The sequence below is a fragment of the Radiomyces spectabilis genome (genome assembly GCF_025331425.1).
Source record: "Radiomyces spectabilis strain NRRL 2753 chromosome Unknown BYT42scaffold_7, whole genome shotgun sequence".
Taxonomy (NCBI): Eukaryota; Fungi; Mucoromycota; class Mucoromycetes; order Mucorales; family Radiomycetaceae; genus Radiomyces; species Radiomyces spectabilis.
The window spans coordinates 426,440-454,100 of NW_026251932.1; the positions used below are offsets into that span (position 1 = coordinate 426,440).

The 27,661-nt window shown below is 43.6% G+C and overlaps 8 protein-coding genes across 8 annotated transcripts; 3 read left to right on the forward strand and 5 right to left on the reverse strand.

The window, feature by feature from the left end:
• Positions 1–302: 302 nt before the first annotated feature.
• BYT42DRAFT_614213 (uncharacterized protein) lies at positions 303–1,295 on the forward strand (the record flags this gene model as incomplete). Its single annotated transcript, XM_051571827.1, has 1 exon — positions 303–1,295. The coding sequence occupies one exon, from the start codon at positions 303–305 to the stop codon at positions 1,293–1,295; it is 993 nt and encodes a 330-aa protein (XP_051422863.1).
• Positions 1,296–1,515: 220 nt separating this feature from the next.
• BYT42DRAFT_497846 (kinase-like domain-containing protein) lies at positions 1,516–4,567 on the reverse strand (the record flags this gene model as incomplete). Its single annotated transcript, XM_051564525.1, has 11 exons — positions 1,516–1,596; positions 1,668–1,928; positions 2,034–2,107; positions 2,185–2,284; positions 2,396–2,675; positions 2,745–2,808; positions 2,859–3,396; positions 3,593–3,943; positions 4,008–4,091; positions 4,170–4,334; positions 4,448–4,567. 11 exons carry the CDS (start codon positions 4,565–4,567, stop codon positions 1,516–1,518), a joined length of 2,118 nt encoding a protein of 705 aa, XP_051422864.1.
• A 2,867-nt stretch (positions 4,568–7,434) lies between these two features.
• Positions 7,435–11,132, forward strand: BYT42DRAFT_570656 (STE like transcription factor-domain-containing protein). The gene is made up of 2 exons (XM_051568417.1): positions 7,435–8,455; positions 8,638–11,132. The coding sequence occupies exons 1-2, from the start codon at positions 7,717–7,719 to the stop codon at positions 10,740–10,742; spliced, it is 2,844 nt and encodes a 947-aa protein (XP_051422865.1). The 5' UTR covers positions 7,435–7,716; the 3' UTR covers positions 10,743–11,132.
• A 341-nt stretch (positions 11,133–11,473) lies between these two features.
• BYT42DRAFT_570659 (uncharacterized protein) lies at positions 11,474–13,726 on the forward strand. Its single transcript, XM_051568418.1, has 7 exons — positions 11,474–11,712; positions 11,776–11,831; positions 11,952–12,132; positions 12,255–12,477; positions 12,565–12,735; positions 12,858–12,999; positions 13,082–13,726. Exons 1-7 carry the CDS (start codon positions 11,499–11,501, stop codon positions 13,655–13,657), a joined length of 1,563 nt encoding a protein of 520 aa, XP_051422866.1. The 5' UTR covers positions 11,474–11,498; the 3' UTR covers positions 13,658–13,726.
• BYT42DRAFT_570661 (sterol 24-C-methyltransferase) lies at positions 13,706–15,433 on the reverse strand. Its single transcript, XM_051568419.1, has 5 exons — positions 15,123–15,433; positions 14,881–15,021; positions 14,626–14,759; positions 14,294–14,506; positions 13,706–14,225 (listed from the first exon to the last, which is right to left on the reverse strand). The coding sequence occupies exons 1-5, from the start codon at positions 15,373–15,375 to the stop codon at positions 13,851–13,853; spliced, it is 1,116 nt and encodes a 371-aa protein (XP_051422867.1). The 5' UTR covers positions 15,376–15,433; the 3' UTR covers positions 13,706–13,850.
• Positions 15,434–16,695: 1,262 nt separating this feature from the next.
• Positions 16,696–20,964, reverse strand: BYT42DRAFT_347839 (uncharacterized protein). Its single transcript, XM_051563164.1, has 24 exons — positions 20,882–20,964; positions 20,742–20,804; positions 20,563–20,629; positions 20,323–20,379; positions 20,196–20,264; positions 20,087–20,128; positions 19,864–20,033; positions 19,748–19,802; positions 19,662–19,684; positions 19,532–19,582; positions 19,361–19,471; positions 19,248–19,287; positions 19,130–19,155; positions 18,976–19,005; positions 18,289–18,907; positions 18,198–18,225; positions 18,014–18,133; positions 17,860–17,952; positions 17,701–17,793; positions 17,572–17,635; positions 17,454–17,500; positions 17,150–17,393; positions 16,973–17,081; positions 16,696–16,896 (listed from the first exon to the last, which is right to left on the reverse strand). Exons 2-24 carry the CDS (start codon positions 20,763–20,765, stop codon positions 16,883–16,885), a joined length of 2,196 nt encoding a protein of 731 aa, XP_051422868.1. The 5' UTR covers positions 20,766–20,804; positions 20,882–20,964; the 3' UTR covers positions 16,696–16,882.
• An 854-nt stretch (positions 20,965–21,818) lies between these two features.
• BYT42DRAFT_570669 (regulator of chromosome condensation 1/beta-lactamase-inhibitor protein II) lies at positions 21,819–24,556 on the reverse strand. The gene is made up of 12 exons (XM_051568420.1): positions 24,495–24,556; positions 24,292–24,358; positions 24,176–24,223; positions 23,863–24,092; positions 23,640–23,792; positions 23,514–23,557; positions 23,370–23,442; positions 22,994–23,307; positions 22,718–22,929; positions 22,561–22,648; positions 22,256–22,472; positions 21,819–22,178 (listed from the first exon to the last, which is right to left on the reverse strand). The coding sequence occupies exons 1-12, from the start codon at positions 24,499–24,501 to the stop codon at positions 22,150–22,152; spliced, it is 1,482 nt and encodes a 493-aa protein (XP_051422869.1). The 5' UTR covers positions 24,502–24,556; the 3' UTR covers positions 21,819–22,149.
• A 274-nt stretch (positions 24,557–24,830) lies between these two features.
• On the reverse strand, positions 24,831–27,152 carry BYT42DRAFT_570673 (uncharacterized protein). The gene is made up of 9 exons (XM_051568421.1): positions 26,882–27,152; positions 26,540–26,792; positions 26,445–26,458; positions 26,326–26,371; positions 26,149–26,255; positions 25,873–26,066; positions 25,609–25,813; positions 25,438–25,532; positions 24,831–25,369 (listed from the first exon to the last, which is right to left on the reverse strand). The coding sequence occupies exons 1-9, from the start codon at positions 27,060–27,062 to the stop codon at positions 25,301–25,303; spliced, it is 1,164 nt and encodes a 387-aa protein (XP_051422870.1). The 5' UTR covers positions 27,063–27,152; the 3' UTR covers positions 24,831–25,300.
• Positions 27,153–27,661: the final 509 nt, after the last annotated feature.

Sequence of the window (27,661 nt, forward strand, 5' to 3'; positions counted from 1 at the left end):
AATGTCATCTACTACACACGCGTGCTGACGTTTGTTCCGCCTGCTTTGCAGGACCAAGCAGATGAAAGTCCCACATTGCTTTCATCGGTGTAATCAAAAAGAATCCATGCCTCGTAGCAGTATAAAATGGTGTTATAGTTTTGGTACCACTAACAGGATCAACTTACTGCTCAAGGCACAGGCAAGGTTTGTATGTGAGAAAATACGGCTCTTTTTACAACATGACTGAAAACCATTTGCAGAGAGATCTGGTTCAAAAATTACGCCGAATTTTTACGGTTCTTTTTCTCCCATTTTTGACCATGACAGCTTCTCCAGAGGGTGCAGCTTCGTCGCCATTCTTTGCGCGAAAATCAGGTCGATTCCCTTCCAGCGTGCGCATTCCACGATCAAAAAGAGCCATGTCGATGCGCACGTCAATGAGTCAACCGCAGTTGGGCCACGAATCAAAATCATCCATTGCTTCCGCATCCATTGCCTTATCGGACGAGAAAGAAGAGGTGATAAAAATCGGTCAACGCTGGGAAACATACTTTGAACCTCGTTTTTCTTTTGGATCCCAAGCGGCATTGCAAGCGAAACAACCCCTGGAACAACCGGTGATTCATAAACAGGAGAACGAACGGGATCCGGAACCAGAGGCGTTATCGTTGATCATGTCCTCGGCTCCTACACCGACCCTTCCACCGATTGATCAGCTAAAGTTATTAATGCCAACCCAAGTAGACGCCCAGGTGGAAATTCTACCTTGTCCTTCGCGGGCATTCTTATCCAATAACATGCAGCAGCGTGATCATCAGCAAAAGTGGCGCGAGCGCATGGATCTTTTACATACCATCCACAACCAAGGGTTTCGCGAAGCCAACGACGCCACTTTGTGGATTCCCAAAGCCGCCGCTTGGCAATCGCTGAAAGCCAAAGCGGAGCAAATCAAGCGCGACGCCAAAAACCCGTTTTATCATCCTCCCGAGGAACCTGACGACGCCGCATCATTGGCGGAAAATGGCGAGAAGAAGCAAAGCACTTGTCGGCGCTCTTTCCACTACTTTGTGTGGGGCTTCCTTTTCCCACCGCTTTGGGTAGCAGGAGCGCTGTATGTGTCACCCCACATACGAACATCGACCAATTGGTTAATAGACCAACAGTGGAAACGGAGATCACGTAATGCGTTTGCTTGTTTTTTAGTCGTGGTTGCCATGATCATGGTCTTCATCTTGGCTCTCAAACCCAGTGCGTTAGGCTGGCGCACGAGCAATATTGAAGGATTCGAAGACCAAGTATTGCAGGTGACATGATCCCCCTGTTTTGCTTCTTTACCTCTAGCGCAATATCTTGTACCATTGTTCGATATATTTATTTATTTCTTCCCCAATCATCACATCTACGGTAGAGTTTTTTGTTTTTATACATTATATAATATTTAGTTATGACATACATTTATTTTTATTGTAGAGAAATTAACATGATGGATTGGTCTTCTTTTTTTAAGCATCAATATTGACGTGAGACAGTGAGTCATTGCAAATAATTCTTGCGCCTGAATCGTAAAAGCATGGGAAGAGCACCAATTGGAGCAGATTTCTTCAAAAATTCGTGCTACAGACAGGGAAAATACAAAAGAAAGATCAGTCCCAATCCGGAGGAATAAGAGCAATGCCTGTTTTTACCTCCAACAGTTCTTCGGCAGTAGCTCTTGATTTGACGTCGACACATAGACAAACTGCGAGAAAATTTTTCAGTTCTTTTGACAAGAGTTCGGGCGATTTGAGCGAAGGCGTTCCATTGGTGGCAATCAAAAATAAAGCCTTGAGCGGTTCCTCATCCAGATAAGGGGGTTCATTTTCAATCATTTCAATGACCATGATCCCCAAGGACCAAATGTCGACTTTGGCACCATATTCCTTTTGCTTCACTACTTCAGGAGCCATCTTTTTTTTTTATCGGTCAAATCGGACAAAAAGGGAAGGATAACGCCATTCGATTAGAATCCACGACTTTTTGTCGCCATCGATGTACGCTTTCCCTTCACTTACCCAGTATGGTGTACCGACAATGGTAGCTCGCTTGTTGTTTTGAGCCGTTAGCTTTGCACAATAGCCAAAATCACCTAATAATTCCCATCCGCAAAAAGAAAAAAAGTCAATTGGGACAAGAGGATTGTTTCCTGTTGTTTCATAAACTTACTGATTTTCACTTGGCCATCAAAATTCAGCAATACGTTATCCGATTTGATATCACGATGAATGATATCGTGAGTATGCAAATGATGAAGCCCCTTGATCGTCTATACATACGTCAATGCAGCGTCAGTACATGGGATAGCAAGAAAAAAAGTGGTGTCCGACATGGTCTTCGTCGGTTTTCTGGGATGGGGGTTTGTTAGAAGGTACTGTACCTCAAAGCAAATGGTGGCAATCTGTTGCTCGGTCAACTGATTATTTTCAATGATATCAGTCAGTGGACCGCCTTCCATGAATTCCATGATGACGTGCAGATCGTTGCGAACAAGAAAGGCATCGAGGAAGTTGACAATATTTTCATGCCTCGATTCCTTCATGATGACGATTTCATTGATAAGAAGATCGAGCCGCGTTTGTTTTTTTAGATCCATTTGCTTGACTGCCACTTTTTCACGAGTCATCCTATCAATGGCCAAATACACTGAACCAGAGGCACTAGCGATAAGGGTCAGCCTCACTTTAGAACCATTGCAACGATGCCGGGATACATTGATTATATCTTACCCTTGACCGATCCGGTCAATGCGATGGTATAGATCCTTTGGATCTCCCGGCGAAACGGCCGATCCTACATAGTTCATAAGTATGGTTCGATTCTTTCCACTCAGAGGATCTTACGTAATCTTTCCATCATCTGCTTCTCTGCGTTGGAGATGGCGTGAGGATCTCGTCGACGTGGTGCAGGGGGCGATTTATCGGCGGCAGCATGACCACCAGGAAGCAGCGGTGTCGATGTTTCTGGATGGGGTGTCAATGGTTTTCTCAACGGTAAGCTCGGTTGCAATCTTGGTATGGGTCCGCGTTCCTGATCCTTTGGATTGTCTGGGATGGCAGTGTGTTTCCTGTCAAAAGGTCGTCCCTTTCGATCCAACGTGGCTGCGGCTTGGCGTAATCGTTCTTTTTCGCGTTCAAAGCGTGATTTTTCAAGGGAGACGGTGGGGGTTGGCAGTGGTTTGTTTTTTTCGGAATGCGATGATGGATGAGTCTGTGACAGAGAAGGTTCAGGTGTGGGTGGCGTGGTGCGACTGTTGTTGGCACTTTGCAGTACGGGTATGCGGGATGTGGAAGACGCAGTATGACTGGCCAAGCCAGCGGCCAGCCCAGTGGAAGATGGAGTATGAACATTCATTCGGCTTTCCGTCTTGCGTATCCCCGGCTCCTTGATCTAAAAAAATTAACGAGCCATCAGTGCCACTGCATGGATAGTGCAAGCGTTGTAGATGACCCAACACTTACCTCCGACCCTGCTTTAGTTAAAGAATCGTCGTCATTTGATGCTGCTGCAAGAGTCTAATGGGTTGTTGTTTACTACACAAAAGGGGCCTATTGTTCATGATGACCTGGAGAATTACCTCTGATGGTGGATGTTGTTGTTGTTTTTCGTCTTTGGATGGCGATGGTTTTGTTTTTGTGGGGATGGATTTCTGCTTTGGGATTCGCGGAGGAGTGTCACGGAAATGTCTTAGTGTGGGGGTGGAGTGGCAAGGGGTAGGTTGCGGTGCCTGATGTTTCTTTTTCGGGAGATCATGCGGGGTGGAGGGTAACGGATGGTTTTTGTGGAGATTATGGTTGTGGTGGTTTTCTTTTCTTGCTTGTTCGGTAAAGAACTCCAAAACTTCCAGGACGGCTTGGGGATGCGTGGCAGCGTCTTGGGCTGTGATTTTGGAACTTTTGAGGAGCACATTCCATTGTTCGGGCAAACCCTGAAAATTTAATAGATATGAGGGATCGAAAAATAAACTGAAAACTTTTTTACGAGACCCATACTGTGAATGCGCCTGTGATTGGATCAAATCCAACGTGGACGTTGTGAACAAAATCCGTGGGATTGGACATGCCTGACGGAGATCGCTGAGCGACCAACCATGTGTAACAAAAAACAGATGAGCTTGGGTGGGCTAAAAGTTTGGATGTGGGAGGACGACTTACATTGTATATATCGTCCATCCAGGAGTACAGTTCCTCGTCATTCTTACACGCGATAAAGTATGATTTTCCTTTGGTAGCGATCTCAAAACAATGAGTTTTGAGCTCTGTACGAGCCACCGCACGGATGTCTTTAAGCATAATCAGTGCCACACATTGACCGGTTTGCTGCGCAAAATTTAAAACCACAAATCAATATACACATAATTTTTTTTAGGTATGCTTTGTTTGTTGTCTTTTTTTTTTTTTGGAATGGTCGACGACAAAATAGATCAAGATACCTCATTTCGATGAAAAGTGAGAGTTTGATCACGCAAGACTACATATCGTTTGGACCACATCCACGCTTTTATACCATCCTCTTTTACTTGCACATATCCGTCCTTTTTGATCTCCGTCATTTTCTCTCCTCTCGTCCTTATTTTGTCGGATCAAAGTGTTGCGGGAAAAAAGAAAAAAAAAAAGGTAAAAGGAAAGGAAAAAAAAAAGTTCACCAGGAAAAATAGGCCGTTATGATGGAGCAAGACAGAAAAAATTTTAAGGCAAGAACTAAAGAAAGGAACAAAATTGGGGATTACAAACGAAAATTCAACTAAAGAAAAAAAACCAAGAATCGTTGCAATGCTCCAATCACGAAATCGTGTTCCAGTGCAAAAAGAGAGAACAACCAAAGAACGTGCCGAGTATATGGACAAATAAAAAAGAACAAAAAAGAGACTGCGTGTGGTTTAGCATATAATGAAAAAATATAAAAAGAAGTTCAAGCCAGTCATATCTCATCAGGGGAGTCAGCTCCAAAATGGCACCCGCCCTTAAAATTATAACAATGTGGAGACCCCCAGAGTCACGCTCAGTGACAGCTTCGCACAATGAAAATTCCCAATGATCGGATCATCCATGGCATGAATCCGAAGGAACCAATCACACGAGCACCTCATCACAGCTTTTTCATCATCAACAAGCCGTTTTGTCTTTTGGTCGATGCTAGCCGTCATCATTTGATTCGTCTCTCTGCGGCCAAACAATGTATTTCTACGTGAACGACAAGTCGAGTCCATCCATAGTGTGCTTATTCTAAAATATCACCGGACGGTAAAAAAAAAAAAGATAAAGAAACAATGAAAGACAATTGGCGCTTCTTGACGTACACTATTATTTGGGATTTGCTTTTTTTGGGGTAGTTGATACTGGTATAACCTCATTTGTTCTTGTGACTTGCTTCAAGGATACAGGATACATTGCCTCTTGGCGCATAGGCATAAAGCATTCACTTTGCAATGTATATGAGATGCGCAACTACTTTGTGATCGATCGGAGTCATCGGAATGCGACAACGATTTCCTTTATCGGGACCCGATGGTTTTTCTTTATATTATAGAAATGCATTTTTTTTTTCGCCTAGCTTATAACCGATCCAAAGTGCCAAAAGGAAATAGAATGAGATGATAAAGTAACAAGGCAGTGTATTACAGACCTTGTTCAACGGATAACAGTTGAACACGAGTCAAATGAGCAGCTCAAGAGGATGCTTGATCATTTTCAACGCATTAAAAGAATCCTGCTGCCACTGGGGTGCTTATCTAAAAGTGGCAATAGTAATCTTGTGATCTTGTGATGCCCCAGGGCAGCAACCTGCCTTGAGATGAGGCAGCACACGTGTATGCTTCTTCTATGTTTTTTTTTTAACTTGTTTTTTCTTGTCCCCCAAAATACATCATCCCGCCAAAAAAGTATCGCGTGATTCGTGGCAGCGGCAATACCAATTCATCTCTCAAGCATCGGCTTTGCATCCGCGAAAATTCCACTTTGGAAATAATGAGCGTCATCATCTGATGGCGGAGATATTGATAATAACAATCAAGTCTGCATTCCAAAGCAACCGTTCGTATTGACGCGGTTCAACATCCATTCATTTCCATATCTGAACCGTCATCCGCTTCTCTCTGTTAAGTTTTTTCTTGTTTTGTTTGGAACTTTTTTACGTCTTGTTGAGGTATGGTTGACACGATATTTGATTTGTGGCAATGCAGGGGGGAGGAGAAGATGAGTGTTTTTTTATGGGGTACAGATAAGATATAGTTTTGAGTTAAAAAAGTATTTTTTTAGGGATCGTGATTCATTGTGCCCATTGGTGGGGAATTTCCTGGTTAAAGCTAAAGCGCTGGTCTTGGTAAAAGAGCCGATGGATGACTGGCCGGTCGCTCAGCTGTCTGTTTTTTAAACGACCTGGGTAAGAGGGTGCTATGCCCTATGGGCGAGTGTGATGCATGTGACACAAAAGCCATTTCCCGCAATTGGATAGAAGCCGCAAATGGATAGAAGGAAAAAAATGTTGGCGGTGGATCTGCATTTATTCCCAACCCAGCATGAACGGAGATTTAAGAAGCCGTTCTACAGTAGCTGAGTGGGTGATGACAACAACAAGCTTGCATTTCACATTAGCTTGAATGGCAAAGAGGGGTCTAGCAGAGAAAAAAAATATTTGTGGCAGAAGGGGAATCCGTTGTAGGGGCGATGGATGGCCGCCGTTGATGTTTTTTTTTCCTGGGTTTTGACCTCTTGGATTGAATCTGTGTTTATCCTTTTCACTTTACGAGTGCATCGCTCAGATTCCAAAAGTCTACTTTATTAACTTTTTGTCAAAAGCGCACTGCACCGCACGTTGGAAGGTGAATGTTCATATGCATTCGTCATCGTCATGATCCTCAAGTTTTTTTTTTCGTATGCCTGTCCATCGTCCAATAGCGTACAAAGACGGCCAAGGGGACATGCCATAAAAAGAAGATTCAGGGTAGTTGCCAAATTGAGCAAGGTTATGCAAATCTCCATCACTCATTGACAAGATGAAATCTAGTTTTCTTGTATTTGATGTGAGCTTTATTGATTTAAAATATACGCCTGCGTGGCAGATTTGTTTGTGTAGACTGCCATCCCTTATTGCATCCTAACCTCCCACCACCACATCCAAAAACGTAAAACTTCACCCATTTTCCCCCCACCCCCAACCCCCGCTCCCCCTTTTTGCTTAACCACATACATCGCTTTACTCCCTCTGTCTGTCTCTGTCTGTCCGTCTATCCAGCTTGTCTTGTCGTTCTACGTTTTTCTCTTTTCACTGTCGCTCCCCCATCCCCCAATTCATCGTATCCCCTCCCCCCCTTTTTTTTTTCTTTTTATCGCCGTACAGCACCTGGCAGCCAAGATATACTCCGTATTTATCCACTCAATATTTTCTCTTTTTTTTTTCAAATCTTCTTTCTCTTCCCTTTCCCGGCTTTTCTTTTTCTTTTCCTTTTCTCTTTTCGATTTCTCTTTATTTTCATTGGAAGGTCTTTTTTTTTCCCTTTTTTTTATTTTTTTATTGCCTTCCAGTTGTATTATATATATATTTTTTTCTTTTTATTTTTTTAACTGTATAACAACGCCAAAGATACCAAAAACCCTACGCTGAAAAAAAAAACTACAACAAAAAAAAATTATTTCAAAAGACTTCTTTCTTCTTGACGGTTATCAGTTTTTTTTCTTACGACTTGACAAGAAAAAAAATACTATGACTATTTCAACAAAATCCGATTCTTCGACGAGAAGCCACAAAAAACAATCAAAGGAACGAGACACGTCTATCGCGTCGTTCGGCATGCCTGCCCCAACTGCTCAAAATGCCGGTCAACGTTCTGGGTTCATTGAAAATTTAAAGTTCTTCTTTGCCACGGCCACGCAAAATTGGGATCACAGCAGTAATGTGAAGCGGTTCGAATTGCCGACGGGGGAAGCGATTTCATGTATCTTATGGAGCGACCACTTTTTCATCAGTGGGACGGATATCGTACGGTCGCTGACATTTCGGTTCCATGCATTTGGTCGTCCCGTCACCAACCCGAAAAAATTCGAGGAGGGCGTTTTCAGTGATCTTCGGAATTTGAAGCCCGGCACCGACGCTCGTCTGGAGGAACCCAAATCGGAGTTACTGGATATGCTGTACAAGAACAACTGCATCCGCACACAAAAAAAGCAAAAGGTGTTCTTTTGGTTCTCGGTACCGCATGATCGACTCTTTTTGGATGCGCTTGAACGTGACCTGAAGCGTGAAAAGATGGGAATGGAGCCCACGAGTACCGCCGTAGCCGAACCTGCATCCTCCATTTCCCTCGACACCACCCAGGAATTGTTTGATCAGCTGAGAAAGAACATGTCCATTTCCGCCGCCGCCACCGCTCAAGCCCTCAAAGATGAACTAGGCAATCCTACTCCCTTATCCAGTGTCTCCATGAACTCTCTCGCCTCTTCAGGTAATATATAAAAAAAACAGAAAGCGAAAAAAAAGCAAAAGGTCGCGTAGACGATGTAGTCATCGTTATTGGAACGAGAGGCGACATCTGTTTCTTTTTTGTTGGTTTCCCCAATTTGTTGTTATGCTTGATATTGACTCCCTTTTTTTTTCTTGCTAAATTAACAACATTGTGGTGTACAGATGGTAGTTTTTCGTCGGATCAACTCATGTCCCCCACGGATTCACAGATCATCAATCCGGTGTTTGTGCAAGATGAAGAGATGGACAGTAGCTGGATGTGGACTAGTTCACGACCACCCAATTGTTCACCGACCATCATGGAACCGGCCTCACGCGCATCGACCATGTTGACTTCGAGGCGATCCCGCGTGAACTCGGTACCGGCCAACTTGGGACAACAACAACAACTTCAATTTGCCGCTCATCATCACCATCATCGACTCAGCCATGCGTCGTCATACCTGACCCCGTCAGCTTCACGATCCCGGTCTCGTCATCGTACCAGTTCAGCTTCGTCCATGATGTCGTCCCCTGATAATATGCTCTGCATGTTTGACGACCACCAGAGTACGGCATTTTCCGAGATCTCCAAATCGACCATGTCCAAGCCCAAGCCCAATTCCGCTTCCGCTTCCTGCAAATCTTTTGGACAGGAGCTTGTCGATGGTGTGGATCAACTCGATATTGCCAGTCCCCGACGAGGTGTTCAGCATAGCAGTGTGATCTCGTCCAAATCGTTGGATGCCAACGCTATCAAAAAGACAAAGGCCATCTTTGGCAATCTGTCTCTTTTTGAAGGCTCACCTTCGTATAAGCAACGTCGTCGACGAGCCGCTTCCATGTCGTCGTCCGCGCTTCAGCAAGCTCATACCATGCAACATGCCATGGGCACCGGAGGTCCCGACCGTATCCGACGTCATGCCAATTGCCACACGCGTACGACTTCCAGCAACAATACCATGGGCCATTCCATGGGTCATCCGCCCACGACCAGTCGTTTGGCGTTGGCCGCCGCGGCCGCCGGTTTTGGCAACAAACGAACGGGACCGATGCCATCGATGAATGCCAAGATCATGCAATCCAATTCGTGCCATCCATTGGTGTCACGCTCGGGCAAAAAGGCAACGACGGACAAGAAGGAGGAAACCGACTGCGGTGTTTACACTTGTTCAGTAGAAGGATGCAATCGTCTGTTCCGTCGTTTGGAGCATTTGGATCGTCACCTCAATCTCCACCAAAACGAGCAGTTATTTGTATGCAGTATGTGCGGCAAACGATTCCCGTGCTCGGATGCTTTAACCCAGCATTACAAAACCCACGATACAGCTCAGAATGAACTTTCGCATGCAGATCACGGAAACGACGGTGATGATTCTTCCATGGACGATTTTAATCCGAACAACGGTGTGAACACCAATTATACGACCACCGCCGCCGCCGTCGCTGCTGCTGCCACTGCCGCTCCTGCCTTGTTTGCTCAGCAACAACAACAACAACAACACCATCAGCAGCAGCAACAGCCATCGACTGAATTTTATTCCCCTCGTCATTCCTTCGACAGCTGTCATTCACGAACCAGTGCAGTCAGTGTTAGTAGCAGTCTATGCAGTAGTAGTCGATGCAGTACTTTGAGTCCTACTTTGGATTTGGATTTCGAAATGCCTTCAGCAACAATGGCTACCGAACCTACGACCATGCCAACGACCACAACGACGACTACCACGACCACGGCGACCACGACCGCTTTAACAACGACCGGTCTCCATGACGAATTCTTGCCCACTTGGTGCGCGACCAATGACAATCATGGGTACCAAGGCAATGGCGCGCCATCATTTACGACCCATCTGCATCCGATGGAACTCTTTTCGCGTGGCATGATGACCAACATGGAGGACGACTTTTCGTCGTCTTCTTCGTCGTCACCAACATCGGTGTTACAGTCGCAACAACAAACCATGATTCACGGTCACCTCTACGAACCACTGTTTACGGGCTACGACCTCACGGATAAAATGATGCAAGATCCTATTCGTCAACCGTCACTTACACTCCTTTCTGCGTTTAAGCCTGAATTTGTCCAAGAGGACCTTTCGCAACCACCCAACAGTGATTTTTCCCACCTGATGAATCATGGTTGCCTTCTGGATAATGCGATGCTTACTACGGCCACCTTCAATCCCATGTCGGACTACAACATTTACGATCCTTACAATTTCCCTCAAGATATCAACTACGCTCCTTCATGCATCGCACCCTCGGATGTTTCCATGACATTCTACTAAGCATCCAGTGGTATTTCTTTTCTTTTATTTTTTTTTTCTTTATATCGCCTGCCATTAATTTTTTTTAGTCGTTGATTTTTTTATTTTTTTTTCGTATTCACACCACTGCTATCAGTCATGCTTTATTGCTTCATTTTTATTATTTGAAATGCCTTTTTTTTTTCTTTATCTATTTCTATTCGTTGTTTGCTTTTTGTTAGTATTCATATTTATATGCTCGCATTATGTTGTTTTTTTCCATTGTTTTATCTATTCTTTGGCGCATCTTTCTATTTGTAAGCTTTTTTATTATTATTTCACAATCTCTTTGTATGCTTTCCCTTTTTTCATTATTGGCCATATTATTCAATGCATTGGTTGGCAAATTCCATTATGTTCAATAAAAATTCCCATATAAACAAAATCGTTGATTGGTTCTGTTCCCATGTAAGCCTGCATGAATGAATGAACCAATGTGGAATCATGGCGCGCATCCCCTAAAATCTAAACTGTGGTTTTTTTGGTTCCTTTTTTTTGGTCGCCAACATGATCATACCATAAAGGAAATAAAGAAGCATGCTTACATCGGTAGTGACATCGTGTCTGCAGTCAAGTACGTTGTAAAAAAAAGCATCATCATTCAAGACGAAAAAAAAAAGTTAAGAGCTTAGCACACATGATGATCAGATCTTCATCTTCTGACCAGGAATTATAAACTTATTCCGAATTTCCACTTCATCGGCGATTCTTTTTTTTTAGATTTTATTTCTTCATTTCATGATCAAGCGAAAATTACCGTCTTCGATATTCTTATTACTGTGGCTGGTCCTCCTGTGGACTCATAATGCTTACTCTGAGCAGATCAATGAGGTGATACACACCAAAGTACTGATTCTGGGAGCAGGGGCTGCGGGGATCTCCGCGGCCAAGACACTCCATGCCATGGGGATGCGGGATTTTCTCATTTTAGACGCCCAGCCATTTATCGGAGGTACACCACTTCACCGGTTCTTTGAGTTGCCTAAACATTGACATTGTTGTTTTTTTTTTCTAGGCAGGGTACAACATACAACTTTTGGAGACCATCAGATAGAGTTAGGTGCCAACTGGGTAAAGTGAAAACAAGAAAAAAAAAGGATCATGTCCCGGCAACAGAATGATGAAAAAACCCGAAAAAGAAAAAACATCGCATGGATGACTTGTTTTTTAATATGCCACTTTTTTGTACAGATCTACGGCAAAGGTACCAATCCTATTTATCATCTAGCCTCCAAGCATGGGTTGAAAACGGCGCCCAATAATAAAGAAAATTTGGCGTATTTTGATGACAACGGAGAAATTCCTGATACCCAAGGTCAAGCGATTTATCACACTTTTGAAAAAATGATGGAGAATTTAGTTGATTACGCAGGTAAGAACAGAAAGAAAAGAAATACATACACTCAGAGTGTATAAGAGCCCTCCCCCCACACATACATACGGGAACGCGCGGAACATCGTTCTGCTAACCACCGATTTTGTGAACAAAAAAAGATCAACGTATGAAACGTCATCAAGTGGATCTTTCAAGTCGATCCGCTTTGAAACTGCTGGGATGGCATCCTGATACCCCACTCAAAGCCGCTGTGGAATATTTTGCCGTGGATTGGGAGTTGGCCGAACCTGCCGAAGTGTCTTCACTGGATTACGCTACAGGAACCGTCGACATGGTGACCGGCAGTTTTCCCAGTGGCAACGAATTTGTCGTCGATGAACGGTAAGCCGCCTACAGAGAGACACAATAAAAATAATGGAACAATGCTTCCACCACTGTCCAGTGAGACTAAAAACAAGGGGTTTCAAGAGGATTCAATCATATTTTGAAAGAAGAAGCCAAGTGGTTCCTTCAAGACGATGACTCACGACTCTTGCTCAACACACTTGTCAAAGATATCTTTTATGGCGATGACAACGTTACAGTGATCACTGACAACGGCCAGATACTGACGGCCGATTACGCCATTTGCACCTTTTCGTACGTTTCTTGGATTAGAATGGGAACCCTCAACTCCAAGGGTGGGCGAGGGCGGAGTATCCAGTCATCTCGATCTAACTTTCTTTTTTCCTATTCCGCTTTCAACCCATACATACATACAGACTAGGAGTGCTGCAAAGTGATAACGTTAACTTTATGCCGCCATTCCCAGATTGGAAACGAGAAGCTTTGCTGAGTTTCCATATGGCCACTTACACCAAGATCTTCTTAAAGTTTGACAGAAAATTTTGGGGTGACTGGCAGGTAAAGACAAAAAAAAAAGCCACGAACAATCTGTCTCTGACCACATGGTTATTTCCATAACTGAGAATGGTATCTTTTCTAGTTTGCAATGTATGCCAATAATGACACAGTGAATGGCGGGTATTATACCATATGGCAAAATCTCAATGCCCCAGGGTACCTTAGCAACCTTAAACGCCAACCTAGCAATAACATTTTGATGGTGACAACGACGTATAAACAATCAGAACGGATCGAACGAATGAACGATGACCTCGTACAACGTGAAATCATGCAGGTGCTTCGTCGCATGTTTCCAGAGATAGACCTTCCCGATCCTACCGCCATTCTGATTCCCCGCTGGCACTCCAATCCTCTTTTTCGCGGTTCTTACTCCAATTGGCCCATTGGTGTTCTCGCTGACCATCATCAGAATATGCGGGCGCCTTTGGCCGGGCCTCACTCACACGATCGTCCCAGACTCTGGTTCGCCGGAGAAGCCATGTCGGCCGAGTACTACGGATTCCTTCACGGTGCATGGATTGACGGCGATAATACCGCCAAAAGTATCGTCAAATGCATTCAAGGCGCTTGCCCCGCCTATCAGATGAATGAATATGTCACTGGCTGCGAACTTCGGCAACAACATCGTCCCAGACTACGATATCAACACTTGTAATAAAATCCACCTCCTCCCTTCATGTTTTTGCAAAAAGAACCAAGAAAATAATAATAATCGTATTACGCGTTTCTTTTATAAGTAAAAACATAAGTGATAAATAGTAACCAAAAGAAGAGAAATGACCAATTGTTATTTTTTTTAGAGAGGGGACGGGGATGAGTGGTGAAATCAACATGTTTTTTTTTTTTTTTTAGTTGGCGGGCTTCTTGGCAACGAAGAAGAACATGGGGGTGAAAAGGTTTTGTTGTGCACCGGCGACAAGTGCATCGGCTGCGACTTCCAAGAATTTCTGAGTTTCCACGGTGCCCTTGGGGGCCAAACCAATCTTTTCCAAGACGCGGCACATGTTGGTCGTAGTGAAACGGCCAGCCTTGGTCATGGCCAAGGTCGTCAACACGTCACGAAGAGTCTGGCATTTTCGCAAATCACCCTCCAATGGATAGTACCATGCGATACGGTCGCCCATGTTGGCCAAATCACAATGTAATTCAATTTCGAAACCGACATTCCTCAATGCTTGCAAACATTCACCAATAGGACGCATCTTGGGAATACCGTTGCCTTTCTATTTTTCGACCGATCCACTCCAATCAGTTTATCTATCCCGTCACAAACAAGTATGCGCGATTTTACCTCGATACCGAAAGCGATTTCTCGGTGCTTGGCGTTCTCTTCATCATAAGTGTCCGTCATACACCATTCGTAACAGCCAAACTTGGATCCGGGTTTCAACACGCGGAAAATCTCGCCGTAAACACCTTCAAAGGTAGGTGCATGGCAAGTAGCTTCAATAGCATACACCGCATCAAAGCTGTTCTCTTCAAAGGGCATTTCCATAAAGTTACCCTAACATGGAGAGACCCATCACATTAACCGTCAACGTTACACGAACACCCATTTCTCCATGAGACTGAGAAAGAAGAAAAAACAAACAAAAAAACCAAAAAAAAGACGAGATTTTTTACCTTGATAAAGTCGGTTTGATTCTCCAAGCCTTCCTTGGCAGCGTAATGAGTGGCACGTTGAAGTTGGTACGCGTTGTTGTTGAGACCGACAACGTGAGCACCGGTAAAGTGAGCAATTTCACGAGCGGGACCACCTATCGAAAAATCACACAGATAGTTTAATAAAAAAAAAGCACATTCTCGCTCACTCCTTATTTTTCCCCGCTACATCGTCCCACAATGATCGACGGCCGGAGGTTTTTGACATCAACTTACCAACGCCACAACCGACGTCAAGCACCTTCATGCCTTTCTGAATACCGATATTTGCAGCCAAGTAATGTTCGTGGCGCGCAATAGCACGGAAAAATTCTTCACCAGGATAATAACGGCAGAAATGGAAACTGGTACCCCAACCTGTAGTTTGAAACGGATTATGGTTACTTTGACGACGCTCTTAAAAATTGATACACGGGAGGGGAAGGAGGAATTATTGTTGTAGAGATGGAGACACATACCATATTCGTAAAAGTCGGTGGCCAAGTTGTAGTAAGAGTTGACAAGTTGAGTGTAGCTGTGAAGTCTCTTGTCTTCGTCCTCCTTGTCTGACTTGTTCCACATCTTGAGGTAAGTATCTGTCGCGACATTGTGGACATCGGCATTTTTGGAAGAAAGGTTAGCTAAAAGGCCGGATTTGATTTCCTTGCCGTGAAGGGCACGAGCAAAAGCGATATCTTCAGCGTTGGTGGTGGAAACAGTGCCAGCAGTCATGTTGAATGATGATGATGATGAAGAAAAAAGGGAAAGAAAGGGCTAAAATAGGGTTTGGCAATAGCTTGCAGATACGCCCTTGGTTACACCGCCGCACAACGATGGCAATCAGTGGCTTATCTAACGGGCCGAAAAAAAAATCGCCTGTTTGGGACACGGAGCTCGATGTCCCAGACCGTTTTCGAAATCGTTTGTACACCCACTATGTCGGTGCCTGAAACTGGTCGATGGGTGAGGTCTCTTTGAAGAATAGGAAGCATGTTGGGGGAGTCCCACTTTTTCTTACTCCACAATAACTCGCATTCATAAATGACTACGTCCTTTCTACGTCAGCCACGAACAGTTTCCTTTTTTTCGCGATTAACTGCCCGAGGTTTCCATCCACTGAAACATGTTGACGACGATTTAGGACCGGATATTGTGCCGGCGGAGATGAACGATTCTATTTGCGGAAATCGTGTCACTGTCTGTTCTCTGCAGAACCGGAGACGGTGCCCTTGGACAGAAATATTTGTCTGGAAAGACCATCCAACGTAATGACACCCTGCAAAACAGCCGTAAAATGAAGGGTTCTACGAGTAAAACTCTGCTTTGGCACGTCCATACTTGGATTGGCTTCATTCCTACAAGCATGAAACCCATTTTGGGGTTGAGAATGGAAATCTTTCTTCTCATCCTCTGAAGCGGAGAGTCTGCCATAGCATCCTTGATATTTGATTCCTCCAATCACATGCCTTTACGCCACTCTAAAAATTTACATGTGATATCGTGCATCCATTGCCTGGTATATTGTAGGACAAATGAAACAAAGAAACCCACACTTGCCCAAAGATTTATCGATCGAACTTATTACAGTTTTAGTGATTGAATAGAAAAGGGTCAATTTATGATCAGAATGATTACGGGGCGATATTTTCAAAACTACCGCTGTTACAATCTCGCTTTGCCATGCTCGCCAACCACGTTTACGGGTGCTCTTTTGACCAACGATTCATGATTTGCAGCGACAAAGTCCGTGCTGGTTGCATAAAGTATAATTTATCACATGTTACTGGACAACCGCTTATGCATGTCGTCCATTCAAGCGTGGTTCTCTTAAAATGTCGCTTTATACCAGGTCCCGCACTGCTGTAAACACACAAAAGAAGACAACAGGGGCAATAGACAAAAAACGAGTTTACAACAGGGCTCGATTAGCTAAAAGGAGATATTGCTCTTTCGTCCGTGAGTTTGGATAATGAGAAAAAAAAGGAGGAAAAACATAAGAATTTATTTCTTTAACACTTTAAAACTGTTGCTGGCTTTACAAGTTAAAGCGAAATGGCAATCATATACAGTCGCGGCTGTGATATGAAACACCAGCGACTTGGGAAATCGTTTCTTTTCGATTCGGTTGTTCAAGATGGGTGGCGCCATATCAAGTGTGCGAGCCCCCTATATCCGAGATGTAAAAGGCCTCTAGTATGAAGGCCACTCTTTCTTCTTTTAAACAAGGGATTTCTTCAATTCATCTCATTCGTCCTAAACAAAATAAAATAAATTGTGATCAATTTTTAAGAATGACGGTCCAAATGGAAGAGTAAGCTGGCACACATACCTTGACGGCGGTATTGCTTTTTCAGACTTCTGAACAGTTTCTTGATATTTTCTCTCTTCTGAGGAACTAAATGGGTATTCCAAGCAAGGTCGCTTCGTTCCTTGTGATTCTATGGACAAGCAACGTAAGTGAATTCTGGTTTCCTTTGAAGGTCAACTGTATCCATCAATACACTACCCGTAATATTTCTATGTATTTTTCGGGTTTCGATAACAGCATTTCAATAGAATGCAAGAGGAACACACCGCAATCGGAATAGTTATTTTGGAGAGGAACCTTGCTGATGACGATATTAGGAGTGACGAAATCTTTCTTTTCAATGCCAAATTTGTTTTTGGCTTCCAGTTGTAAATATTCGGTCAGTACGCGGAAACATTTGCGTGGGCGTCGGCCGAGCGAGTCGAGTAAAAACATCGTTGGTCTAAGTAAACGTCATTATAAATAACTGTCACCCTCACTTGACGCTTGTCGAGACACTAACTTTCCGTCCTCTGGATGATGTGCATCCAGATCGATAATGTCAGGTAGCTATGTTTGAGAAATAATTAGTACAATTCATTCGGTTTCCTTTCAACACAAAAAAAATGAATTTCATATACCTTTTCTTTTCGCGTGGGGACACAGAGGTCCAGATCGGTGATCACCACCGTATACCAATGGCAACTAGATAAAGCGATATCATCAATACGCACAATTCTTGGGTGCATCAATCATCCAATCATACTTACTTTTCGTTGATAGGAACAATAACAAATTTCTTTTTGAACAAATCGACGCCGGAGGTCCATTTCTTTACATTTTCGTATTCAAAAGCAGTATTGCTAAAGGAGAAACAGCATGTCAGTACGAGATGGAGATCGGGTTGATTCAGTCTTTTTTAAATCCACCTTGATCGAGTGAGTCTTTCATAAAAGAAGCAGCTGAAAATATGTGTACTTTCTTCAATGTCTTTGCTGATGGTTTTGCCGTTGCTGAGTAACCTAACCAACGAGGTGAGTATCTTGGGAGCCGCTGGAGCTATGACAGTAACCCTCAACTTACCAGTTCATGTACATGTCAATGATACTGTCATTTAAGTATTCTCCTTCTCGTAAACGTGCCACATCTTCACCAAAGATGGACACGGCATTCTTGCCCCCTTGGAATGGGTAAGAAAATAAACTACAACATTGGGAAACATATGAGATGAGAATATGACCGTGACTCAACTAGCCCATCTACTTACAGTTCGGATTGATCCTTCATAGATTCTTCTTCGTCGGAGCTGTCAGAGTCCGAGATAAACGAATCCATAGCGTCATAAAATTCTTCAGTACCGGTGTTCTCCGTCGTTGGAGTCGGATTAAGTTCTTTTGCGGTATCGGTTTGAACCATCTTGTTTTCTGTAGTATTGGAAGTCACTTTCACTTGTGGTGCCGTTTCTACTTGCAGCACCGTTTTATCTTGCGGTATATCTTTCACTTGCGGCTTCGTTGTTTCGCGAGGATGGATATCTTTTTCTCGGGCGAGTTCCTCTTCAGCATCGGGGGCCACTGGGATGTCTTCCAGAAAGTCGTGGAATACAATAGCATTTGGGTATTTCTTTTCAAATTCTCGGGCGGGACTGGTCACCTCGGACGACGATTCTTCATGGGATAAATCCATGTACGATCGAGTGGATGAGTCGGTATCTTTATTCGGCTGCTTGTCAACAGGCTTGGCAGAAGGCACGTTGGATTGGGCTGATGCGCGAGCAGCGGAGGTGGTATTGCTTGAGGTTGCGAGTGCGGTAGCGTCGGGCACGGAGGTTGGTGATTCGGTTTTAACAGTGGAAGTAGACGATGAAGCGGTGATTTGAGGAGGGGGAGTGGCAGAACCTTTCTTTGTAAATTCGGTGTCGGCAACGTCAGATTGTTTACCGATCAGTGTTCGGTTGAGCACAGAAATACGGGGAGACTGGAATGTAAATTTTTTTTCATTAGATGATATAATTATAAGAGCATATGCATGTGTCATTGATTTACCATGGCGTCGGGATTGATTGAACGTTCCACCTTACAAAAATGATCGAGTTTTCGCTTTAGCAACAAAAAATAACATCAGTTCGATATAAAGGGGGAGGGCTATTGTATGGGGCATAGGTTGACCCACAACAATTCGGAATCATTCAGATCTTACCTTGATACGATGAGCAGGTGTTAATTCTAACCAAAAAAAAAAAAAAAAAAAAAAAAAAAAAGTGGTTTTTTTTTAGCGGCTGTTGACGACGATCCGATGTAAATGTAACCCAACTTACCAGAAGATTCATGAGGTCGCTTATTAGCCCGGGCCAGCATCTAAATGAGTTCAATCCGTGTTAGAAATTGTTTTATCATTACGATAAAAGAAGGATCCAATGATCTTAATTACCGCAGCACAGCGTTTTCCAAAGGGCGACACTTTGGCCATGTCAAAAGAAGACTTTGAGGAAGTTGCTGAACTCGAGGTGACATTGCTATCTTTGTCTTTGTCGTTGTTTTCCTTTTGAGTAATTCGTATTAGTCAGTCTGAAGAAATTAAGATAAACACGCGGATATTTACCTCTTTATCAGGGAAGATCTCTTGGAATCGTTCGCAAGGCTTGATTCTTGGCTGATAAATAAAACGATGAGTAAGTTCAGTATTAACCTTATTTTGCAATTACTTTGCAACCGCAATTTTAAGTAATTACCTTGATGCGGCGTGAAGTAACCACTACTTTAGGAGCTGCAAGTTAGGTGTCATGGGTACGACGATTTGATTTTTTATATGACTTACCAAATGGTTTTTGTTCACTGCCGGAGCCAAGGTTGAAACGTTCCGAGGAGAGCATCTAATATAAGAAGTAATCAATAAGTTGATCAACGTCACGATTCAATATAAATCAACATTACTTCATCTGCAGAACGCTTCTTAGAAGAAGAATTAGCGGTGTCACGGTTTGCGGGAGAGTTTGAAACGGAAGCCGATGTCGAAGTTGATGTGGAGGGAGAGGCGGAGACGGAGACGGCGGGAGAGGTGGATGGCTTTGGGGATGGTTTTGGGGATGTAGATGGCTTGGATGCTATTCCTTGAGGTCAGCAAACGAACTCGTAGGACCATGGAGATAAAACATACCTTGTGAAGATGTTGCGGGATGGCTATTTACAGGTGATTTTCCTAGAAATGAATGTAAAGACTGTTAGTCATGCGAACTTTTTAAAAGCTTTCTTCAAAACTTTCTTACCTTTTGAAGGTCGTTGTGATCGCGAAGCTTCAATTTCCGCCAAGAGGGCATCAAGAGTTCCCTTGGGTTCTATATTAATGACAAGTGAGAAAATCTATTCAGTGAAAATTTTATCCTTATGCCTTACGGGAAGAGCGTGAAGCTGGTTGGGCCGACTTGGACTTGGCTTCTTCCTGCTCCATTTCTAAAAAATAAAAATAAAAAATAAAAAAAAATACAGGTTATCGGAACGTCAGTACAACTTATCGATATTATTCAATGGGATTTTAATAACACTTGCTTTCTAATTCAGCCAAGGAAGGAAGTGGTTCTATAGTTACATTCATTAGTTCCATTACTATAAGATGGCCAAGCTTCATGTCAAAACTTACGTAACCAGGGCTGTCGTGGATCAAAGAGACTAAGACGTTCCTTTTTGGGTGTTCCAGAAGGTTCTGAGGAGAAAAAAAAAGGTGGATGAATTTGGCTGTGGGGATTTGTGACACGTGAAAAGGCCAATTTCGTGTCTGCAAAAAAATTTGGGTGTCCGTGGTTTATGCAACTTACGCAGCACGTCGGGTGAGTTATCATGGATTACGATTACTTCGGATTTCGATTCAGGAGTAGGATCTGTTGAAAGTATTGAAACAAGGCGTTGTCAGAAGTTTGGTGGATGATGAGTGATTGCTTCAAGTATTTGCACATACTTTTGGAAGAAGAAGGGGAAGCCGCAGTCGTGGAAGAAGCTGCGGAGGAATTTTCGGAGCCTTTGTTCAAAAGGTACTTGAGGAAGGAAGTTTGCATCGAAGGGGTATTGGACGAACGGTATTTGGTTGAAAGACTGCCACGCTTGTAGATGCGTTTGATATCTTTTTTCGACGACGGGGTTTGAGCCTGAACAAAAAAGAATTGACACGCATATTAAATTTTTGAGCACAGTCAAAAAAGTTGGGCAATATAAAAAGGTACACCATGGCGTGCGATCCACTGACCTGATTGCTCGGAACGTCGATGGGAGTGCCTTTGGCGGTATTCTTTCGCTTCACGTTGGGAAGCAAGCTTGTTTGCTTGGATAAAAGACTGCGTGAGGTGGACGATTCGGCGCTCTACGCATGCAAAAAAAAATCCAGAGTGGAACAAGTAGAGCGTTAGTTTGAAATGCGGACCACAGATAATTACGCAACAGTGAATGCCAAAAACGTACGTTGGAGTTGCTCTGTGATGCAGACATTGTTCGACGCTTGGAAGGCGAAGTGGCAGCAGTCGACGATTTATTGGCCATAGAAATTGTCCAAAGGAAACACTCAGGGAATATGGAGAAAAAAGTCGCAGTTCTTTGAGTGATCGCCAAAGTTCTGTAGGCAAATCGTCAAAGATTCAGAGTGACGTCACGCGATGAGGCGGAGATCAAAATTACGTTCAAACCTCAGTGCCTGAACAACGCCAACCCGCGTTCATGCCTTCCAATGCTGCTGCTCCCTGAAGCGCTGGCGAATATTGGTTAGCTACAGTGCAAATATATCAACCAATCTTCTCGCTACATTCTAAGAATCTATCCTCTTTGCCCAGTAACTGCTTTGTTGGGTCTGCACTATCATTTGCTGGCACGATCAACTAACCAACTCTTTTTTCGTCCCCACCCACCTCTTTATTTCATAACCATATTTCGGAACCAAACCTCCCCTCCCGATCCGCCGTCTCATCATCTTATACATCCATATTAACAAATGAGGGTGTCACCCTTGAAAATTTAAGAAGAGCATATAGATGAAAGTGTTTCTTGTGATGCGCTGGTAATACGAGTCATTGAAAGTTTATGTTTCCTCCATCTCGCAATAAGCTGCCTTCTCCTTTTCTTTTCTTTTCTTTCGTCCTTTCTTTTTTTTTTCTTTTCTTATAAATTCGAAGGATGACCATAATTTAAAAACGACTATTTTTCCGGTCGTCCACTTGTAGAGTTGTTAAAATAATCGTCTTACTTGGTTTTCTGTCGCTTGGATGGCACTGCAAAATCACGAAAAAAAAAATTGGTGATTTGATTTCTCTTTTCAACCTCAGCGTTGCACTATATCTGCTGTTACCTTTATCACCAGTAGCTACTTGCCCCTTTCTTGGTGGTGCTGGTTTGGGTGTTTCTTCTTGGGGTGGGTGACATTTGTCGCAGTACCAATCGCCTTCAGGTATTTCTTGCAAAGGCGGTACAGCACAATAAGTATGCGTGGATGCATCACATTTATCACACAATAGGATTTTATCCTCGTTATCATCTTTGCGGCACTTCACACAGAAATCGTCCGTCTATGTAGAAAAAAAAAGTTTAACAGAAGGATTGGCAATAAGATTTCTCTCTGCCTCCCCTTCCCCACACCGCATTCCCAAACTCTACCTCGGTAGCTGGCCATTTCGGTAGGTCCTGCACCAATTCATTGTCAGGTTTCACCAAGAATAACGTATGACCAACGCCTGCGGACACACTACGTCAAAAAGAAAAGTGATTGAGCCCATGGTTGATCCTTTCCAATGACAAGACAAACCACTTTTACCCCAGTGTGACAATGCCTTCTAATGGCTCCACCTTTTGCGGTCTCGTTGAGGACCTAGCAGGAGCCTCATCACCGTAACCAAGTTCACTGTTTGCCACTTGACCCCAAGCAACGGTCGTAGGTTCGGTGTCGGCTACTGCAAACAAACTTCGAGCGCCCGCCGCCATGGTCAGGAAGGACCATCCATTCAAATCATACAGATATTTAGGCGACTAGGGATCAACATACAGTTTAACCTTCTTGTTTTCGACTATACCATGACAGAAAACCTCATACCATCCACGGTTGACCCGAGCTACCGTCACCTGTGTTTTTCCATTTTCCCCACATTAACAGTTGGTTTGTGCCGTCCAGAGCCATGGAACATGAAGAACCGCAGGCAATAGCAGAAGCACGCGTTGCACGTCCTGGACCGGCTAGTTTGGAAATGACCTGTGGGGCAAAGAGATCCTTTTGTTCACCGTGGCCAAGGCGCCCATAACCACCAAAGCCCCATGAATAGACATAGCCACCATCATCCATAGCAAGAGAGTGATTCGCACCACATGCAATTGACACAATATTTCGTTCGATCAATGCTTTCACCAATACTAAAAAGATAACAGCCCATGAATAGAATGTCCTTTTCATACCATTCACGTTGCGCCCTTACATGGTCTTTCCTGTGGCCGAGTGGCTAGTGTTCCGGCTGATTTGATGAATTGACCATCCGCACCGTTACCAAGCTGCGAATTTTTTTCACTGGTTGGTGATTGATGCGATGGGGACATATTTTCAATTATCATGCTGAGTTTACCTGGCCATATTCTTGAGACCCAAAAGCAAATACTTTGCCTTGATCTATGAGCATCGTGTAAGGCATAATCATTATCATCATCATCACCAATACACAAAGCTTTTGATGGATAGCGGAGAAACCAACCATTGAGAACAAGAGTAAATTCCGCTCCGCAAGCGACCTGAACGATCTTTTCCTTGTTTAGACTGGTTAAACGCTTGAACGACTTGTAACCGTCGCCTGCAAACGTGAGTTGCCCCAATCGATTATCGCCGGTGCCGAATACTTCGCCGGATTCTATGTGACAAGTTGAAGCGCTCCTTTTCTCGATTTTGTTGAAGGGATAAATTCTTTAGCAAAAACGTACCAGAAACAAGTAACGTGTGATTTCTTCCCACTGCGGCGGCCACAATTTTACGGTCGCCAATCTCTATGTGGCTTTCGAAGGTGGACTTGACTCTCACAGGATAATCGACGCTATTGTGATGACCGAGACCGAGTTGACCGCGCCCATTACGGCCAAATACCCACACATCACCGTCTTCACTGATAATCACTGAATGGCAAGCGACCGGACTGGTCACAACGTGTTTCACACTATAATAACAACAACAACCAACATTGTTCATCAGCAGGTCAACACTTGACAGCTAGCGCCATTATCTGTTGTCTGCTTTTACCGGACATCGACGAGTTCTCGAATAAGGTGAGGAGTGAGCAGGAGCTGACTGTCATACAATTTCGCGTCAACGACGAGTGACCCTCTGTCTTTGTTTTCCTTTTACGTTGCTCTTACTTTTCATCCGGTTTATTTTTCTTGGCAATTTCGTCCCAGGCAAAGTTACCGCAAATCACTGCTTTACCTACACAGCCAAAATGTCGTTGAGTACCAAACCAAGTTCGATAATCACAACACATGAGACGCAGCAGGACAATAATAAGCTTTACTCAATGAATATAGCCATTGCTTTTTTTCTTCCTCTGCTAAATAAAACCTACCCCACATGCTGTTACTTTTTCTACTTTCTTTTTGTCAAGAGGTGGCTCTCCCCTGACAGTCAAGATCCCCAAAATGGGCTATTGGCGGATTCAGCCAATAAAATGTCATGTTCCTACAAACGCCGCTCGTGCGTGCTGCGGGCACCGGTTCCTTTTTCTCCCCCCTTGGCGGTGTCCAATCGCATACTCATATCAAATCATACAAAGCATCTAACCAGGATCACAGTAAAATATATACACATTTCTGCATGGGATTTCGAAAAAAAAATATGCGCATACTGGAAATGCGGCAGACGGATGGTGGATTTTTTTTGTTGTCCGAATGACAACAATAGACAGCATATGAGTTGCATCTTTATTTCTGTTTACAAAGCGCTGGAAGCGAGAAATGGAAATCTTTTTATTTTCGTATATATAAGTTATATGAAATTGTAAATTTTTCAGGTGGAAACATGGACATAGGACCTGTGCGATGAGAGGAGCATGGTATCTAGATTACTTGTTGTTGTTGTTGCCGAGGAGCGATGTGCGTTCCATAACATCCGGAGAAGTGGCCATGGTCACTGCGCCATAAGTTTTCAGATGAGGTTCGAGTACCTTGCCATGACCGGGACGATTTTCGGCGGGATTGACAATATGCAAAGCCCCACTGGAATTCTGCTTGGCAATCGTTTTGGCTCCCATGGAAGATCGTTTGCGCATGGTCAACATCCGACTTAGACGGCTATCTCTGCGGTTCGGCACTTGTCGACGCACCACACGTACTTTGTTATGCACTATAAAAACCCAATGGTTCGGTCACCAGGCTACACGTTGATTCCAAAGGAAAATCTATACGTACCATCTACGTAAACATCCGTCTCATCGATAATTTCCTAGCAAAATGGAAAAAAAGTGAGCATACAATGACAAAGTGAATGTTTGCAGGACAGTGTCGCCTTACTTCGCCAATCAATTCCTCAATCACATCCTCAAGAGTAATGACACCCAAGGCACCTGAATCACCTCCTGGATCGCTCGATACCAAAGCCATATGGCCTACCAAACAGTTTGTTGAGATGATTGTCTTCTTTTTTTTTTTCACAATGTTCGCCTGGATGGTTTTGCCACTTACTTCGACCTTCCTGGAAAAAGTTGAGAATATCAAGGCAACTGGTATCGGGGCCTGTTTCTGGCAGTGTACTCATGGGCAAATTCTTGGCTGGCAAGGCATCTTCGGGATCGTATGTGATCAATCGTTTCGTCAACAACATGCCCACGAAATTCATTTTATCGTTGGGTGTGTGGATAGGAATGCGAGAATAACCAGCCGTCAAAATCTTTGGAAACAATCACTTAGTAAAATGCCATGGCAATTTGCATCCAGAGAGATTTTTACCTTGTCTACCAAAGCTTCATCCAGGATACTTTCGGTAGATAACGTAAAAACATCATCAATAGGCGTCATGATCTGTGATACAGGTTTCGATCGCAGTTCCAACACAGCTCCGATAATGGTCACCTCATCCAACGTTAATGCTTCGGCATCGGAGGCATCAACCGCTTGATGAAGGCAAACAAGCGATTTCAAACCTAAGGGAGACAAACCAGGACATGGTCCCGATGCATCAATATAAAATTATATTCCCGAAACTGCGGTCATTGCTCCTCTTACCAGGTCGTTTATAGATTGTTCCGTGCGATTCACCCAAAAAGTAATCCAACAACAGTGCCGTAGGGTATGCAATGGGGTACATGATATACATCAATGCCAATACCATCCTAAGAGGAAAGAATCCATGGTCAACCCTGAATTTTTTTTTTAACAAGGGGGGCTTTTTCCGAAACTTACTTTGACGTCTTGGCACCAATGGCCAAACCATATCGAACACAAATAGCTAAGCAGAAAAAAGAAAAGAGTCGGTCGACACGAAAAAGCAAACTAACATGTTGGCCCATTATTTCACTTACATTGCGGAATAACTCTACAAAATGAAAAAAAAAAGGTGTGAGTTGATCACGCCAAAGTATGCAATGTCTGTGTGTTAAGTGAGGATGGAACTTACTCGCCAAAAATAACAATGAGAGCGGTGGAGATCACGACAGCTTGCCAACCACCTCCGAGAACTCCGTCGAGGATAATAGGCAATGTCTCGTTGACAATGACATTGGACAACAACAAGGTAACCAAGACCCAATGTTTCCCCCTTGACAGCAATTCCAATACTGTCTTGGCATTGCGTTGTTCCTCCGGGGTGCCTGTTTCGATGAGCACATGCAAATTGGTTTCATCGAGGCCCATAAGGCCCAGCGTAAGACCTGTCGACAAAGGTTCAATTATCATCCAATATCCCGTGGTTACCTGCACCCAAAGGGAGCCCTATTCAACTTTTGTCTTTCATTCTTACCTGCAAAGACACCGCCGATAACCACCAAAGCAAAGATTATGACGAGCTTTTCGTAGAATTCGGCCGAGCCGTATCGTATCGCTGGCTCTTCCACTAGGGTGGAAACGATGGGATAACCATATATCCGGGCGGATAACGATAGGGTAAGCAATAAACTTCTAAAAGCCTTTAACCGAGGCATGTTTGGAACCAAAAAGAAATGAAAAAGAATAACAGCTCAATCTTTTTCCATCGGGGTTTCCTTCTTTATTTCGAAATTTCAGAAAATTTTCAGTGGCAGACATTCCAAACAAAGTTTTCTGCCAAACATACAAGATTTATCTGCTCGGAAAACAGCTCCACCATTAGCAAGGTAAATTTTACTGAATAGCATTATGACTAATTTAAAATGACTGTATAAAAGTCATCTGAATGCTTTTGGCCATCAGTAAACAAAGCGATGCTGCCATGACGTCCTTATTCGATCAAGTCTGATTGCTGTGCACGGTATTTCACGTTCCGCCAAAACCATATTCACAAGCGGCAAAAAACGCTAAAAAATAGGTCTCTTCAATTGCTCAACACACAAATCTTGATAAATGTATTCACGCGATCTAACTTGATCGGATCTTTATCTCTCTAACCTTGATACATTTTATGACAAATTGTATTCGTTGTTATTGATCACACTCCGTTTTTGGAGGCCTCGGTCAATCCTTCATTTTTAGCCATACCACAGCTGGAAGATGATTGGCCTACTGAAATGGCGGGGACAGAAATTCGAGTGGCATGAATGTGGCA

Coding starts and splice junctions, on each gene's coding strand:
- BYT42DRAFT_570656 (XM_051568417.1), top strand. CDS start 7,717: ATGACTATTTCAACAAAATCCGATTCTTCGACGAGAAGCCACAAAAAA. Junction 8,456..8,637: donor GAACTCTCTCGCCTCTTCAG/GTAATATATAAA, acceptor TGTGGTGTACAG/ATGGTAGTTTTTCGTCGGAT.
- BYT42DRAFT_570659 (XM_051568418.1), top strand. CDS start 11,499: ATGATCAAGCGAAAATTACCGTCTTCGATATTCTTATTACTGTGGCTG. Junction 12,478..12,564: donor GAATTTGTCGTCGATGAACG/GTAAGCCGCCTA, acceptor AGGGGTTTCAAG/AGGATTCAATCATATTTTGA. Junction 12,736..12,857: donor TACGCCATTTGCACCTTTTC/GTACGTTTCTTG, acceptor ACATACATACAG/ACTAGGAGTGCTGCAAAGTG.
- BYT42DRAFT_570661 (XM_051568419.1), bottom strand. CDS start 15,375: ATGACTGCTGGCACTGTTTCCACCACCAACGCTGAAGATATCGCTTTT. Junction 15,022..15,122: donor CACCGACTTTTACGAATATG/GTATGTGTCTCC, acceptor TTCAAACTACAG/GTTGGGGTACCAGTTTCCAT. Junction 14,507..14,625: donor ATCAAACCGACTTTATCAAG/GTAAAAAATCTC, acceptor TCTCCATGTTAG/GGTAACTTTATGGAAATGCC.
- BYT42DRAFT_347839 (XM_051563164.1), bottom strand. CDS start 20,765: ATGATAACTCACCCGACGTGCTGC. Junction 20,630..20,741: donor TAACTCACCCGACGTGCTGC/GTAAGTTGCATA, acceptor TTTTCTCCTCAG/AACCTTCTGGAACACCCAAA. Junction 17,394..17,453: donor CATCATCCAGAGGACGGAAA/GTTAGTGTCTCG, acceptor ACGTTTACTTAG/ACCAACGATGTTTTTACTCG.
- BYT42DRAFT_570669 (XM_051568420.1), bottom strand. Junction 24,093..24,175: donor CGAGAACTCGTCGATGTCCG/GTAAAAGCAGAC, acceptor TTGTTATTATAG/TGTGAAACACGTTGTGACCA. Junction 23,793..23,862: donor TCACACGTTACTTGTTTCTG/GTACGTTTTTGC, acceptor CTTGTCACATAG/AATCCGGCGAAGTATTCGGC.
- BYT42DRAFT_570673 (XM_051568421.1), bottom strand. CDS start 27,062: ATGCCTCGGTTAAAGGCTTTTAGAAGTTTATTGCTTACCCTATCGTTA. Junction 26,793..26,881: donor TATCGGCGGTGTCTTTGCAG/GTAAGAATGAAA, acceptor CTTTGTCGACAG/GTCTTACGCTGGGCCTTATG. Junction 26,067..26,148: donor AACAATCTATAAACGACCTG/GTAAGAGGAGCA, acceptor TGTCTCCCTTAG/GTTTGAAATCGCTTGTTTGC.